Genomic DNA, 15,542 nt, shown 5'->3' with positions numbered 1-15,542 from the left:
TTTTAAAGCAATAGCAAAACCTTTGCTGCATTAATTAATAGTGGTGCCTTTTTGTATAACTAATTAATTTAATTTTTTTTGTTAAATATAGTTTTTGTTGTAAAAATTAATTCAAATAAAACAATATTATGTTTGAAGTTCTAATTCTTTGTTTTTATTATCAATTTATATATGAATTTTGATTGTTAGAATAATTATTATTATTATTATTTATAATTTATTATTATGTAAGACGCCAAAAAGTAAAAATATTAGATATTAATAATTAATTTTTTACAAAAAAAAATTACAGTATAAATATTATTTATTTAGCATAATCTTGTAACATAAAATTTAAAAAAATTGACTATATTTCAAAATAAAAAATTTATAATAATTTACGCAAAAATAAATTATTTCTCAAGCTATATTACTATTAATAAAACTTCTTGGCAGGATCTGAAATTTTTTTAAGTTTCACGGACATATTTTATGCGTTTTGACTAAACTTTTGATAAATTAAACAAATTAAAGGCAAGTTGACCTCCAAAAAATAAAAAACAAAAAAATAAAAACAGAGAGCATCTTCAAAAATTTTCCTGCCAATATTATTTTATTTGCAATGATTAACAATTCTGCCGCTCATTTCTATTAATATACTTTAAAAATTTAATATTCGTTCACCGTTCTCAATTCTGAAATAAAAAATTATACATCCCAATCCTATCCTAGTTGTATAAGTAGATTTCTGATTTAAACTGCAGTGGTTTAATCACTCTACAATGAATTATATCATAATTACTAATTACTTAACGCAGAAAAATAATTGAATATTCAGCAATGTGCCAATATATGAATTGAGACTTTTGGCAAGATAATTTTTTTATGCAAAAATTTGTCTACAAATTTACAAATATAAACCATCTAAGTATGATAACCCAGAACAACCTTTAACGTTTTTCACACCACATTTTTGCGGCGGCCGTTTCTGTGAAAGCCATAATGGCCGAGGCAATGACGAGCAAAGAGCGCGGACTTGGATCCCTCTTTGGGTCACGCACCCGATTTTTCTCCATGATAATAATATAAACTCTCACAATGGATTATTTGCACTCTTCTACGTACGAGAAATGTATTTTGAACCTGCTAGCAAACTGCTTATCTTTTGAAATGAGGAAGGCGACCGGCCTTTTAATTACCTTCTCATCCCTATTTTGCATTTGGACGTTTTTGATGGTTCAGCAGGCTAATTCTGTAAGCAATTTTTTTTCATGCATTTCTTACCTGATTCGTTGTTACTGACGCAATCACTCAAAAATGTTAAAATTATTTGGGTTATTTATTTAATTTACGATGTTCTGTTTACTTTCAAAATCTATTAAGGTATCTAAATGGAGAAAAAATAATTAAAATAAATTTATATACCTATAATTCCAGTTGATGAATACAACTGACTGCACAAATATGAAGCGCGCCAACCTCAAATTACCAGGTGAAATATAATTATTTCAGAGAAAAAATTGGTACTAAAGGAGTGAAATAATAACTTCTAGCGAGTATTTAATTTTAATTTTTTTTTATACTCAAAATATTTTTTTCCAAGAAAAAGGTGCCTTCAACTATTTAAAATGCGACACGATTTGTTATTATGTACTTTGAATTGCAGTTTTTAGTACGGATGGTGACGAGAATTTGAGTTTTCCCAGATGCGGCGAGTGGATTCCAAAAGCCGAAACGAAACCTCCGTGGGCGGCCAACATCGTGACGTCGATTCAAAAACGAGCTGGATGCGAGTGTGTCATCCTCACAGACAAAACGCTCATCTCCAGGCATTCAGCGTTTGGTATAATAAAAACTCGGTGAAATTTGGTTCAATTAAAATTATTTTGAATAAGTGCAGCTTGCGATTACGCGTACGAAGACTTCAAGAGCGGCAGAGAAATTTCAGTTTACAGGGGCAACTTGTGCAATCCCATCAATTTCCCCAGCTGCGGAAGAAAATCTAACGAACGGATGCTGCTGAGCAATAGAGTTAAATTCAAATTTCAGCCATCGCAGGACAGATTTGGTTAAATGTATTTGATTCTGTTCAGGTCACAGCGGCAACTTTGTTGTTCAATGACGAACGCCATTCTTCTTCCTATTACGTTTGGACAATAGAAAAAATTACTTTCAGCGACATGGTCAAGCCCATTTGCTTGTGGAACTCTTTCCAAGAACCGTCTTCCCAGATTGATATTTTCAACCAAGCTGTCAACGTAATTTTTATTATTAATTAATTCTTTTTATTAAATACCAACGGTATACAGACACATACATGAATATTAATTGTTTATGCATATAATAATAGTAAAAACTGAAGAGGTAGTAATTGCACTAAACTTTCATAGAAGCTGCTTTAGTTAGTGTTAAGTCACTCTTTTTACATTCGAATAGGTGATACATTCCAATTTGTTCACCACATTTTATACATTTACAGTTTTTGTTTGCTGCACAGTGGTAATCTTTATTTTCACATAACAAATGATGAAAACCATGGCAAGCATACCTCGTAAAAAGGTGCCGATCTTTAAAGTTAGTCTCTTTCCATTTATTTTCAGTCATTGCAGGAGTGTTGTAAAATTGTGGGTCGATTTCTGCATTTGTAACATTTTTTACATTTAGGAAATTCTCGTATTCAGTCGTGTTAGTTAACGAGAATGTATTACAGAGATCAATAATGAGTAAATTTGTACATGCTAATTCATATGCATATCTCGATTTTGTATATTTGGAAAGACACATAAGCTTTTTTAAAAATCTTGATTTAACAGTCTCAAGTTTAATAAGGTCATTTTGGCTTAAAAATGGCCAAATAGCCTCAATTCCATAACTAGCTATTGGTGCTATAGCCAAGTTGAATAGCTTAATTCCTGCTGAAATTGACGATTTTGCTAGTGAGTTTAGTTTCGAGATTGCAAAGATTGCAGATTTGACTCTCTTTTCAATATGTTTCGTAAAGGTATTGCCTGATGATTGAAAAATGACTCCCAGGTAGGAGAATTCTGCGACAAATTCAATTGACTGACCATTTATCATCAGAGAATCATCTTTTTTATATCTGCCTCGACCCTTATTTCTAAATTTTATAATTTTACATTTTCCTAAATTAAGTTGAAGTTTTCTTTCTGCAAGAAATTTTTCAATTTTTACCATTGCTTTTTTCAATTCTTCTAAGTTTTCACTTAGTAACACAACATCATCAGCATATAGGATTGCTTTGACATTTAAGAATTCTAGTATTGCATCATTAAAATCACTGATTGCAAATATAAATAGGAACGGTGATAAACATCCACCTTGACGGACTCCATTTGATTGTGTTATGGTTTCTGACAACGACACTCCGTCATTTATTTGCAAATAATTGAGGTAATAATATTATAATTGTCTAATTATAAATTCATTTTTATATTTGTTATATAAGGATGACGCATTTTCGGAAACAAGAATTTTGAGTGCCAAAGAGTGCTTTGGTGATGAAATCGAGGCAGAACAATGCAAAGAACTAGATAAAATTACTTGCGCCACTACAGCATTGCAAAGTTCTCGTAAATTTTGCATCTTTTCAAGCTTTAACCTTAATTATTTATTTATTTTTAATTTCTGCAAGATTACGGCTTTTTGGTGGCGCGCAAGACCGACCGATTTTACCTTTTGTCGGGTGATTTCAAGATTGATTATTCCCGAAATGTGGTCAGGTGGTTCAGAATCGGGGACGACATCCCGCAAATGGTGTTTGCTTCCTCGGATTTGGGCCTGATGCCCGAAATCCCGCGACCCAAGAAAAAAAATCAGTGAGCTTTATTATAAATTTTTCTCTCTTGCTCTTTTATTTTACTGCGAATTAAAGTTAATTTTAAGTTTTATTTCATCAAATTAAAATACTGCTGCTCATTAACATCCCAAATCTTCAAAGGGGCACACAATTTTGAGCTGAAATATAAACGATTTCACAAACGACTAAAACACAATGAAATAATAATTATATGAAAATTTTTTTGTGAAAAACTGAAAAAAATTGGGCTAATTGAGTAAAATAAATGTTGAAGTAGAGCACATTTTAATCCGCATTGCAAATTTTCTTTTTTTTTAATCTCTTCATTGAAAAGTAGAAAAAAATTTATGGCAAAAAATATAAAAAAAGGCATCTACATCAAATTCAATATTATTTTTTTCTAAATTTTAACATATAAAATAGGAGCCACTAGCCATTATTAATTGTTCGATTGTGTCACAAAAAATTCTTCGTAGTGAAATTGTAAATATAACACCGAGAATTTCTGCGCCGGTTTTCCAAAAACGCGTGTGTTAAATTGCACGATTTCAGTTGATCAATTCAATTTTTTTTTTTTTAAATGATTAAGGTGGAGCGAATGTTTGCATTGGTGACAGCGGCGGTGGTCTCGTAATTTACGACCTGCACTCGGACGTTTTCTTTTTGCGCGGCGTCGTCAGTTTTGGCAATGCCAAGAGGGTGAGAATTGCTGGCCGCCGCGCCTACGTTTGCAACCCTGACGATTTCGCCGTTTTCATAGACCTCGGCTTCTATATGGACTGGATCGTCCAAAATTCGCCTGATATTTCTGCAACCTGAAATTTTAAAACATAAAAAAAAGAGATGCGGCAAATTTCTTTATTAAAGAGTGCCATGACATAAATAAAAAAAATTTAATTGAAACTCATTATGATATTTTTATTAGATTCCAATCTACTTTAACTCTATAAATTATTTCTCAAGATTTCAATATTTTGTACACAAAATTCCCAGCAAACAATTTTTACGTCCCATTCAAATTGAGGATAAAAATGAAAAAAAAAAAACGTGTTTGTCCTGAATTCAAGCAAGATGAATGTCCGGCGTGTTTTGAGCAATCCAGTCCAGGTGGAAGGTCAAATCGGTGAAAAGCGAAATTTCCTTATGATTGCACGCCAGCTTTTCCCTGCCTTGCTGGAGGCCGCGCAAAAAGTGGCGTCTCGTTTTTTTCTTGTGCAGAACAAACGCGCCTCCGTTTCCTCCGACGCAATCCGACGAACCACCTAAAAAAAGATTCAAGCTGGATTTCGATTTATCAATGATATATTTTGGTACCTGTTTCAGCAAAAGCGAGGCAAAAGTTTTTGGTCGGACGCAAGTTTTTGGAGAAGAATTTTGGATTTGTCAAGTAGCAGTCTTGGTAAGGAATGATTTCAAGGCTAGATTCTTGCAAACTCTTTTCGCCTAAACCCATCACAACCTATAGATAAAAAAAAATTCTTAAAAAAATGCTGAAATCTTTAATCAAGAGGTGGAAAACCTTTCCGGTTTTATTGGAAATCCGATCCAAACTGTATCCGTCGTTCCACAGGCAAATCGGCTTCACATTTTCGTTGATCTGAATTTGATCCTTTTCGAAAATCAAAAGGGCGACGTCGTTTTCAAAGTGTTTTCCGGCTGGGTCGAACTCAGGGTGCACCACAACCCTGGAAGTCTATTGAGAACCAAAATCCCCGTTTTTATAATATATGAACATTTTTTAACTCACGGTGACTGTTTGTCGCGTCGGCTCGTTTTCTTTGGTCTTGTCCACGGTGCCGAAAGTAAGATGCACCTGATCTGCCAAAATCCGCCTTCCTGCCTCGTCAAATAGACAATGCGCGGCTGAACGTAAAAATAAAATAGATCTTACAAATATTTCTCAATAAATTTTGGGCACCTGTGACGGCGGCCTGTTTTGAAATCAAAGTTGCGGCGCATAACTGCGGAGTGAAAGTCGCGTGCCAAGGGTTTCGCTCTGCCGAATCTTGTCCGCAACCCGCGAAACTCTGCTCACCGCCAAAATCTTTGCAGATTTTTCAAATTAATTTTTTTATATAATTACTTGGACAAACTAACAAATCAGTTGATTTTTTCACCTATTTAAGAGATTTTTAATCCAAAATAATACAATATTTTTCCAAAATATAGTGATAGTGAATAATTATAGAATGGTAAACTTGAACTGAAATTAGTGTTTGAAAATCACACTGATTATTTTGAGAACAAAAATTCATGTTGAAGCAACTAATACTTTTAAATGGTTTTCATGTAAAAGTTATTTTAACTGGTTTTAAATTATGATTATTTTCATTTTATCTGACCGATTTTCCTCTTGGTTTTTGGAATCGGAGGCATGCCAATGAGGTCGGTGGAGGCGGCCACGATTTGCGCCGTTTGTGGCAGCAGGTCATACCAAATGGTGTAGTCACTTGACGACGTAGAAAAAGCGCCCCGCACATAAAATCTGTTGTCCCGACGGACAATCAAATAACTGGCTGAGATAAATTTTTTATACACAAAATATTGCTTAAATAATAAATGTTTACAATCTGCTCCAAATGAGGTGGTTCGGATCGTGTGATTCAAATTTTTGCATTCGCTTACGTCGATCTGCGTAGACAGGTGGCCCTCTTCGTCTCGCACCTTCTGTACTTCCTTCAAGTCACCCTGCCATTTTTTAGTAAAAAATTGCATATTTTAAATAATAAACAATGCAGAATTTACATAATTATGTGCTTTCCAAAAAGTAAAGATTAAAAATCGCTCATTTTCTATAATGAGTGATATAATAATTCAAATTTATTAATTCAACTGAGTTTTTCTTTCAAAAATCTGAAATTAATATAAAAATTATATTATATTACCGATGGTGAAACCTGGTAAAATTTTGACTGGAGCAAAGATTCAGGCAAGTTGTTGCGATTCCACAGGCAGATTGGCTTCAGAAATTCGCTCACAGTGACCTTGTTTTTCAGTGTCCACACGTAAACGCTCGTAAACCCATTTATTTTCAAAACGGTCACATTTGCAACCTGAAATTCCTGATTTTTAGAATACTGGTGGAAAAGCTTTTCGATTTTTTTGTAATTCCCTCAAAATTATATTCTGACAATAGATTTTTCAAAATTGGGTACATGATTGTGATCCTCAAAATATATGAAGCCAAAAAATGCTGAAAACAAAGAACTATTTTTCTTTATCTTCTTATTTAACGGATTATAAATTATAAATAAAGATTTTATCTCTATAGATAAATTCCATTATTATTTCATTTCCAGCAAACATGATTTTTTTTCAAATCACAAGTGTCTCGCTTTCATTTTGAAAATCAACTCCGAAAAACTTGATAGTTAAAATTTTAATTAAATATTGTAAAATATTTTAATTTTTCTTTATTTAAATCAAGATTCACTATATAACTTAAAAATCCCTTGATACCTGCTTGATACTTTTTCACTAAAATTTTAGTCCAACAAATTTTTCTTCTATGAAATAAAGAATTTTGTCATCGGTTGATAGGTTGAACGAAACTAGAAATGTGTTTTTTTGCAAACCTTCTGATGCTGGCCGAGGGATTGGCGACCATTGAAGCAATTCTCACCACCTGTGCAAGTTGCGCCTCCGAAAACTCGCACTCGGTTTGAGCCCGTGACGAATTCATCGTGGACCATTGAGCAGTCAACTATTTACATAAAACAATTAAAATCATTTCCTAAAAAGGGGCAGCATTTTTTTTTTTTATACCGGACGTATCGGAGGAGATGACAGTTTTCTCGGAAACAAGGGCGCCGCTGCAAACCGAGTCTCCCACGAAACCAAAATTACGTGCGAAAAAGCTGATGTGCCACGGAGATTTGGCATTTTCACTCGCCTCGCCGCAATGCTCGAAACTCAGATTAGAATCGTCATTTGTGAAAACTGAAATCCGAAACAAATTTAAATATATACAGACATGAGGATTTAAGAAACTTACTAGGTGCCGCGGCTAAGGGTCTCGCCTTGCCGAAATCAGGACAATCCGTAGTCTTGATGCGCTGCAGTGAGAACGGAAAACTCTAATTTTTTTGAAAATTAAAATGATATAGGAAAAAACATACGTTTGACAATGCCGGGTCGTGAGAAAATAAAGCAAAGAGCAAAAAGGTTGCCACCCTCATATTGCGCTTTTCTTAGTTTTTTCCAAATAGAAATGAACTAAAATATGAGTATTATAAATTTTTGTGATAACATTTTTTTAATGGCGAGCTTTTCTGTTTTGTTGGTTGTTAAAAATTAAATATATTACAGTGGGAACATAAAAAGACGGGATGCGACCGTCATTATTATTCAAATTTTGCCTATACAAATAAGACAAAAACGTTTTTCGTGAAATAGCCAAAGGCACTTATTTTTTTATTATTAGAAAAAAAGCGTGACTTTAAAAAGTATTGAGGTTGTTGAGGACTATTTATATTTAGCGACCTAAGGTCTAACAGGCTAGATGCAAATCACTTTTTCGCTCAAGGCAAAAAGGCAAGATTTTAATTTTGGACTTTGCGCGTTATGAGATGATAAATACTTTAGGCCTGCGCTCAAATACTACACAGCAGAGCGAAATTCTGCAGTACAAGAATATAATATTTGTTGAAATAAAATCCGGCTTCCTCGGTGGAGATGAGCAACTTTATTGTTTCTGCATGGTACAGAAAATCCCTGCTCTACTAGTTTTGGTTGCGGGTTGCAACCCTAATTCATGAGCTCTTTTCTCGTCGGAAGACGAAACGAAACTGAATATAATAATTTTTTATAATGCAGAAAATAATTTTTAACCAAAATACAAGCTCAATATTATTCAATTCAGATTCCAATTGATCATAAATTTGAATATGAAGCTGTGAAGTGTGTGAAATTAAGTAATCTTTTTATCTAAATAAAGGGAGATTTATTGATTTCCCCTAAATTAAACTTTGAACTAATATAAAAATTGTCTAGTAAGTATTTTATTTTACTTAAATAAATTTATTCACACATTAAAATAAACGAGATTGTGATTTGCGATTTTAATTTCACTAGTTTTTCTATAACAAATTTCATATATTATTAAAAAATTTTAATTTCTTAATTGAACAGGAAAATAATTTTCATTTATTATTTTATTTCGATTCAATAAGTGCCGTAGGATTATAAAACAGGAAATAAAAGTTCAGATTCTATAGCTGGTTCAGTGCTCTGGTTCAATGACTGCAAGCCAGGATTCTAAATATTTAATGTAAAAGTAATTATGAAGACCAATTGCTCACAGAGACATAGTGAGGAATTAATTTAAACTGTAACTTTTGATAACAAATAAATTAAAGCAACAATTATAATAATTTACGTTAAAATTTAGAGAAAAACAGGGAGAATTTGTATAAATTCACAAAATCTTACCAGCAAAATAAACGTGCGGCCAAACTTCGCAGTGCCTCAAACTCAAATAAAATGTATCAAATAATCTCTCACCGAAAATAGTGCGAAAGGTTGTAGGGTTCATCAGCAAAGAGCTAATGCTCCTCTCGCGCTCTACTGACGTAAAAACAATTTGAACAAAATATAAAAATTATTGTTAAATTGATGTTTTTTTAAAACAATTTTGAAAAAAGTGAGCCTTAATAAAAAAATTTAAACTGCATACTTTTAAAACAAACATAAAGAACTGTAAAAAATAGCTTTTAAATAGCTACAAGCTGATGACGAGATCATGCGAGACAAATCGTCTGTCCATTTCACGTCCTGAAGAGATTTTTCGTCCACGTCTCCCCATGACACACTTCCTTTATTGCTGTTATATTTTTCTATTAATAAAATCCTATTTTACTTTATATATTACATATTTAAATCATTACATTTTCAAACAAAATTTAATAATATTGAAAACGATTGAAACCGTGGCAAAAAAAGCTTATTAATTATTTTAATTAAGAATTTTATTTTTCGCTTATAAATATGGGGTATAGCTACAGAAATGGTACGATTAATGATGTACGACGAAGAAGAGCCGAAATTGGAACGGAGGCCTCCGATTCTTATATGTTGCATGGTTTGTAGCGTTCTGTAGCAGCCATATGAAAATATCCTTAAGCCGCCGTACATATAAGTGATCCGCTCGCGCCGATCGCATCCGCGTCGCGCACGCCGCCACGCATTCGGGGGGCTCGGCGGACATTATTCCCACGATCCCTCACGCTCACTCCCCAACTCCTCTCTCCAGGACACACTTGTCAGGATGGTCCGGAGACTCTGGCTGAACTCTAGGCGCGTTGGGCCGGCTCTATCCCTCTGCGGGACGGAGTTCTCCGGCCGCTGGATTCGCAAAAGCTGCACGCCGAATTTTCTAAGTCCCGCTGCGCTTTATTCTCTGCTTCAACTGCCAACAGCTCACTCCTTTTGGGGGCCGATCTCTTCCGCTGCTCTATCTGCCGCCGGAGAAGATCTGGAGGCTCTTTTGCACCTCCCAATGAGGCGGCTTTTCTTCTAGACGAGCAGGGAAGATCTGCGGTGCTCCCACGCTGGATGCTCTCGAAGTTCGAAGTTCCCCGGTGACTCTATCTCTCTGCAAGGCTGAATCTGATCTGCGGCGATTTGGCTCCTCCCTCTGGCTGCAGGATCCGCTGCTTGGATAGAAACATTATCGCATCGGGATTCAACTAACGTAACGCGTGGCTCCATAAACCGTGCACAGGTTTACAGAGCCAGCGTTGCTGCAGCCAGACTGAGTAGGGAAACCGGCATAGCCTCCGGCCGCCCTCCTCAGCCTGACCCGCAGGTCAGCCTGGTGGCAGCCCTTGCGGGCCGCCGGGGGTCTCCGCTCCCCGCTCCCGAAGGAGCCGGAGCAAGGAGTGCGCCGCTTACCGAGCGGCTCGGGTTTTTATATCATTTCTTCTCATTTGCATATATCGACGATCCTGGGAAATCGGAGACCCCTAACTCCACCTTTCTTCTAGAAGGTTCTCGAACTTTCCAATGCTTAAGGTATAGGAGATGACCACACTCCCCTCTTGCCGCACTCTGATTGGCCGCCCTAACTCCAGGGGGCTGGCCGAAGCCGCAGCGCCCGCGACACGTCGCCACTCGCCTGCATAAGAAAGGCCAGGGTAAAAATCAGCGGAACTAACTTTCTCTTCCCACTCCTTCTCTCTTGCTGCTGGCGCCGGCGCACAGAGCGCCCCTCTTCCGCTGCAGCCAACACATCAGCTGGGCACGAAAACAAAGCTAAATCCTCGGCAAACAAAATCGCGGCTCTGATGATAAATAAAATGCTTAAGCGAGGAACAACAATAAACAATTAAGATGGTGAATCAAATCCTCCCTTCCGAGCTTAGCATTTCACTAGCTCCCTTCGCGCATCTCAAAGCTCTTGAAGATCTCTGGTGGTGGTTGAAAAACTCTTCAGGCTGATAGGCTCCCTACGGGCTTCTTGCTTCTGGGAAAAATAAAAAACTTAGACTACGTGAACACTGAGGCTCGAATAAAACTTAAAAGCACACATTAAAACAGCTAAAACTCCACTCGGGAGATGACTAGCTCAAACATGGTTGACACAGAACGGTGGTTGACTAAAAACTCTGTCTCAATCTGGTAGACTCCTATTCGGTTGATCTCATAAATTGGTGTTACTTGCAGAAAACGGTTGACTTCGCACGTTGTCGGCGGGCTACTTCCCAAAATGCTCAGGACTTTTCACGGCCCTGGCTAACTCTTCAAAATATCCCGCAACCTCCTGAAGCATCTCACTAGTCCTTTGCACGCGTGACTTTCTTCTCACTTTTGGCGCCTGTGCACGTCTGCACAATTTCACTCTCTTACTAACTCTCTCTGGAGACTTCTTCTCCAGCCTTCAGGGTTACGCGGAAACTCATCTTCTATTTCCTCGGTACCGGGATAAACTCTTCATGTTCATATCGTATCTCTCTGGATCCTTAATCTTTCTTCATAATTCATATTTTCATATTCTCTCTGAAGCAATTCTTTCTTGAGCGCTCATCTTGATGACTCTTCAACGTCAACTCTTCATCTCGCCGACTCTGCTCGCCGACGCATTCTCTTAGTGGACACTTCATCTTCAACTTCTCTTCTAATTTGGTACCCTGGTGCGAAATACAACCTCACGTCTTCTGAAGATCTCGGACGAAAAGGACAGCAAAACTTCCTCCCTGACTTATCACTGAGCTGCGCACTTGAAACAAAGAGGCCGAAAGCACAAGTCGTCCTTAACCAGCTAACTGGCAAAAGCACAATCGAGAAGAGATAACTCCCCGCGATCATAAGTGCTGAACGACTGGCTCGAACCCTTTATCTCTGCTGCTTCAAAATCCTGTTGATTCACTTGAAGCGCAAAAATCTGCTCAAAAATCACGACTTGCAAAACTAGGATTGTCAGACTCGTTGAATTTCCCACGATGGAAGATTCCCTGATGACTGTCCCACGACGGAAGTTCCTCGATGCAGCTCTCCCGAGCTGTGATGAATTAAAACGATAAAACTCTAATATTCTAAAAGCTTTAAAACTGACAGCACAATCTAAAAACTCTTGGCGGTTGATATATTCTTTCTCAAGCAGGTAAAGTTTCGTTCCTATATCTTCACCTTCCTCCCGAAGTTAACTCTGCACCCTACCGGCACATCATAGCACATTATGTTACGAGCTGAACACTTCGTCGGCTGAAACTCTTGCATTTGAAGCTTCTCTAGTTGGTTGGCAGAAAGTTCTGCATTGACGCTCAAAACGCTGCATCTGATGTTATTCCAACTCACTAATCCTTCTCAGGCCTCCCTCTGAATGACCCTCGGCACCCATCTGTCCCGCATGAATAGTTCTGCCGTCCTGCAATGAAGATCTAAACCATTCCTGCTTCAGATCCATCGCGGACCGGTTATCAGAACATTCAAGATCCTGGGGCAGCCGGGGTTTCCGTCAAACAAAGTTCCTCCCTCATAAGATCGCTTGATCATTGCTTCTCTGCTTCTGAGTTCTCCTTGATGGTGTATTGCGTCTGCGTTCAGTCCACTTGCTAACTTAACTTCTGTGCTCTTTGATATCTCCGTGTTGTTCTCTGAAGATTTCAATGATGTTCTGCTTTTCTCTTGTAGAGTAGATTTTCTGCAGATCAGACCAAATCAGTCACTTGTAAGCTAAATCTGCTTATATCTAGCGCTGAGGCTCAAAATCTGCGTTGACTTGTATTTTCTTGACGATTTAACTTCGGGCAGCTTCTATGTTGAAGAAGCTCTCTGGTGTCAGAAAATTTTACAAGATTTCTAAAATCTTGCTGCTGAAGTTCTTTTGACGATCTTAGTTTGTTGATAATTCTCTGAATTGCTCTGTGACTGGAAATTTCATCTTGTGGATTAGAACTTTGAAGATATCTGCATTTGAGGGCCTGCAGTCCCTTCAACGCTCGATCTCAAAGACTTCTCTTTTGGATTGTATTCGATGATTCTATCAGCAGAGCACAACTCTGTGTAGATCTTGAAGGTCTTGAAGCTGAAGATCTTGAAGGCTTCACGGTGGTGTGACTTTTCTCTCTGGGACTTAGAATTTCTCTTGAAGTTAAGTGGGTGATGTATTTTCCTTTCTAAGTGAGGTTCATTTAAAGCTGGAGCTTATCCCACTTCTGACACCACTTGATCCGTGTCAGAAGTGCTTCAAAAGTCAGCTTGATTTGCTGACTGATGATCGCGAGAAGTTTTTTCCAATCCCACTTCTGACACCACTTGATCCGTGTCAGAAGTGCTTCAAAAGTCAGCTCAGGCTGAGGGGATGCTCGTGGGCAGCTCTGCTTCAAATCCCACTTCTGACACCACTTGATCCGTGTCAGAAGTGCTTCAAAAGCCAGCTCAAGGCTGAGGGATGCTCGTGGGCAGCTCTGCTTCAGATCCCACTTCTGACACCACTTGATCCGTGTCAGAAGTGCTTCAAAAGTCAGCTCAGGCTGAGGGGATGCTCGTGGGCAGCTCTGCTTCAAATCCCACTTCTGACACCACTTGATCCGCTCGCGCCGATCGCATCCGCGTCGCGCACGCCGCCACGCATTCGGGGGGCTCGGCGGACATTATTCCCACGATCCCTCACGCTCACTCCCCAACTCCTCTCTCCAGGACACACTTGTCAGGATGGTCCGGAGACTCTGGCTGAACTCTAGGCGCGTTGGGCCGGCTCTATCCCTCTGCGGGACGGAGTTCTCCGGCCGCTGGATTCGCAAAAGCTGCACGCCGAATTTTCTAAGTCCCGCTGCGCTTTATTCTCTGCTTCAACTGCCAACAGCTCACTCCTTTTGGGGGCCGATCTCTTCCGCTGCTCTATCTGCCGCCGGAGAAGATCTGGAGGCTCTTTTGCACCTCCCAATGAGGCGGCTTTTCTTCTAGACGAGCAGGGAAGATCTGCGGTGCTCCCACGCTGGATGCTCTCGAAGTTCGAAGTTCCCCGGTGACTCTATCTCTCTGCAAGGCTGAATCTGATCTGCGGCGATTTGGCTCCTCCCTCTGGCTGCAGGATCCGCTGCTTGGATAGAAACATTATCGCATCGGGATTCAACTAACGTAACGCGTGGCTCCATAAACCGTGCACAGGTTTACAGAGCCAGCGTTGCTGCAGCCAGACTGAGTAGGGAAACCGGCATAGCCTCCGGCCGCCCTCCTCAGCCTGACCCGCAGGTCAGCCTGGTGGCAGCCCTTGCGGGCCGCCGGGGGTCTCCGCTCCCCGCTCCCGAAGGAGCCGGAGCAAGGAGTGCGCCGCTTACCGAGCGGCTCGGGTTTTTATATCATTTCTTCTCATTTGCATATATCGACGATCCTGGGAAATCGGAGACCCCTAACTCCACCTTTCTTCTAGAAGGTTCTCGAACTTTCCAATGCTTAAGGTATAGGAGATGACCACACTCCCCTCTTGCCGCACTCTGATTGGCCGCCCTAACTCCAGGGGGCTGGCCGAAGCCGCAGCGCCCGCGACACGTCGCCACTCGCCTGCATAAGAAAGGCCAGGGTAAAAATCAGCGGAACTAACTTTCTCTTCCCACTCCTTCTCTCTTGCTGCTGGCGCCGGCGCACAGAGCGCCCCTCTTCCGCTGCAGCCAACACATCAGCTGGGCACGAAAACAAAGCTAAATCCTCGGCAAACAAAATCGCGGCTCTGATGATAAATAAAATGCTTAAGCGAGGAACAACAATAAACAATTAAGATGGTGAATCATAAGTGAGGCCCGATTTATTTCCCAATACCATGTCCATCGTGGCTCCGGGGCCCATCGCGATCCACACCCTTTTTTCTTAACCCTCCGTAAGCCTTCCTTACGCTCGCAGCTTTAAAAAAATATTATCTTCGAGATCTACCAAGCTCCGAGTTACCGGATCGTGGGGTGGTCTAGATTGTGGTGTGCGTGCAATTCTTAATACATGCGTCGCGCCTCCTATAGAAATGCGTCAAGCAGGCTAAAAGAATATGTCTTGCACCTACTATAATGGTGCATAATGTCCTCTGGAGATCGCTTTAGCCCACTCTGATATTGTAGCAAAGGCACTGTCTCCCCAAGCCGAAGCTAGGATTTTGTAGCACTTGCCATAATGGTGTACAGACCTCCAGAGGTCATCTTGCCCCTTTCTGAACCTATCCCAAGGGTCCATTTTTAGCCTAGCAATACCCTAAATTGAGATTGTATGAATGGAATCGCATCGCGCATGCTATAGAGGTTTCCGAGGTAATCCGGAAAAA

The 15,542-nt window shown here is 39.2% G+C and overlaps 2 protein-coding genes across 2 annotated transcripts; one reads left to right on the top strand and one right to left on the bottom strand.

Moving 5' to 3' along the window:
* The first annotated feature begins 1,020 nt into the window (after nt 1-1,020).
* LOC132201322 (uncharacterized) lies at nt 1,021-4,674 on the top strand. The gene is made up of 8 exons (XM_059627402.1): nt 1,021-1,233; nt 1,417-1,471; nt 1,646-1,822; nt 1,880-2,010; nt 2,073-2,237; nt 3,446-3,569; nt 3,632-3,815; nt 4,386-4,674. Exons 1-8 carry the CDS (start codon nt 1,078-1,080, stop codon nt 4,408-4,410), a joined length of 1,017 nt encoding a protein of 338 aa, XP_059483385.1. The 5' UTR covers nt 1,021-1,077; the 3' UTR covers nt 4,411-4,674.
* A 14-nt stretch (nt 4,675-4,688) lies between these two features.
* Nucleotides 4,689-9,310, bottom strand: LOC132201321 (uncharacterized). Its single transcript, XM_059627401.1, has 13 exons — nt 9,227-9,310; nt 7,915-8,011; nt 7,791-7,851; nt 7,562-7,735; nt 7,372-7,499; nt 6,682-6,849; nt 6,364-6,484; nt 6,139-6,312; nt 5,715-5,840; nt 5,544-5,659; nt 5,316-5,489; nt 5,111-5,255; nt 4,689-5,058 (listed from the first exon to the last, which is right to left on the bottom strand). Exons 2-13 carry the CDS (start codon nt 7,972-7,974, stop codon nt 4,859-4,861), a joined length of 1,647 nt encoding a protein of 548 aa, XP_059483384.1. The 5' UTR covers nt 7,975-8,011; nt 9,227-9,310; the 3' UTR covers nt 4,689-4,858.
* Nucleotides 9,311-15,542: the final 6,232 nt, after the last annotated feature.

Source organism: Neocloeon triangulifer, unplaced genomic scaffold, assembly GCF_031216515.1.
Source record: "Neocloeon triangulifer isolate White Clay Creek 2 clone unplaced genomic scaffold, ASM3121651v1 ptg000014l, whole genome shotgun sequence".
Taxonomy (NCBI): domain Eukaryota; kingdom Metazoa; phylum Arthropoda; class Insecta; order Ephemeroptera; family Baetidae; genus Neocloeon; species Neocloeon triangulifer.
This window is presented reverse-complemented; position numbering and strand designations above follow the sequence as displayed.

Excerpts from the sequence above, each read along its gene's own strand:
- LOC132201322 (XM_059627402.1), top strand. The coding sequence starts at position 1,078 with ATGGATTATTTGCACTCTTCTACGTACGAGAAATGTATTTTGAACCTG. Across the intron at positions 1,234-1,416 it reads TGGTTCAGCAGGCTAATTCT|TTGATGAATACAACTGACTG; the intron begins GTAAGCAATTTT and ends CTATAATTCCAG. Across the intron at positions 3,570-3,631 it reads TACAGCATTGCAAAGTTCTC|ATTACGGCTTTTTGGTGGCG; the intron begins GTAAATTTTGCA and ends AATTTCTGCAAG.
- LOC132201321 (XM_059627401.1), bottom strand. The coding sequence starts at position 7,974 with ATGAGGGTGGCAACCTTTTTGCTCTTTGCTTTATTTTCTCACGACCCG. Across the intron at positions 6,485-6,681 it reads TTTACCAGGTTTCACCATCG|GGTGACTTGAAGGAAGTACA; the intron begins GTAATATAATAT and ends AAAAAATGGCAG. Across the intron at positions 5,256-5,315 it reads TTTCCAATAAAACCGGAAAG|GTTGTGATGGGTTTAGGCGA; the intron begins GTTTTCCACCTC and ends TTTTATCTATAG.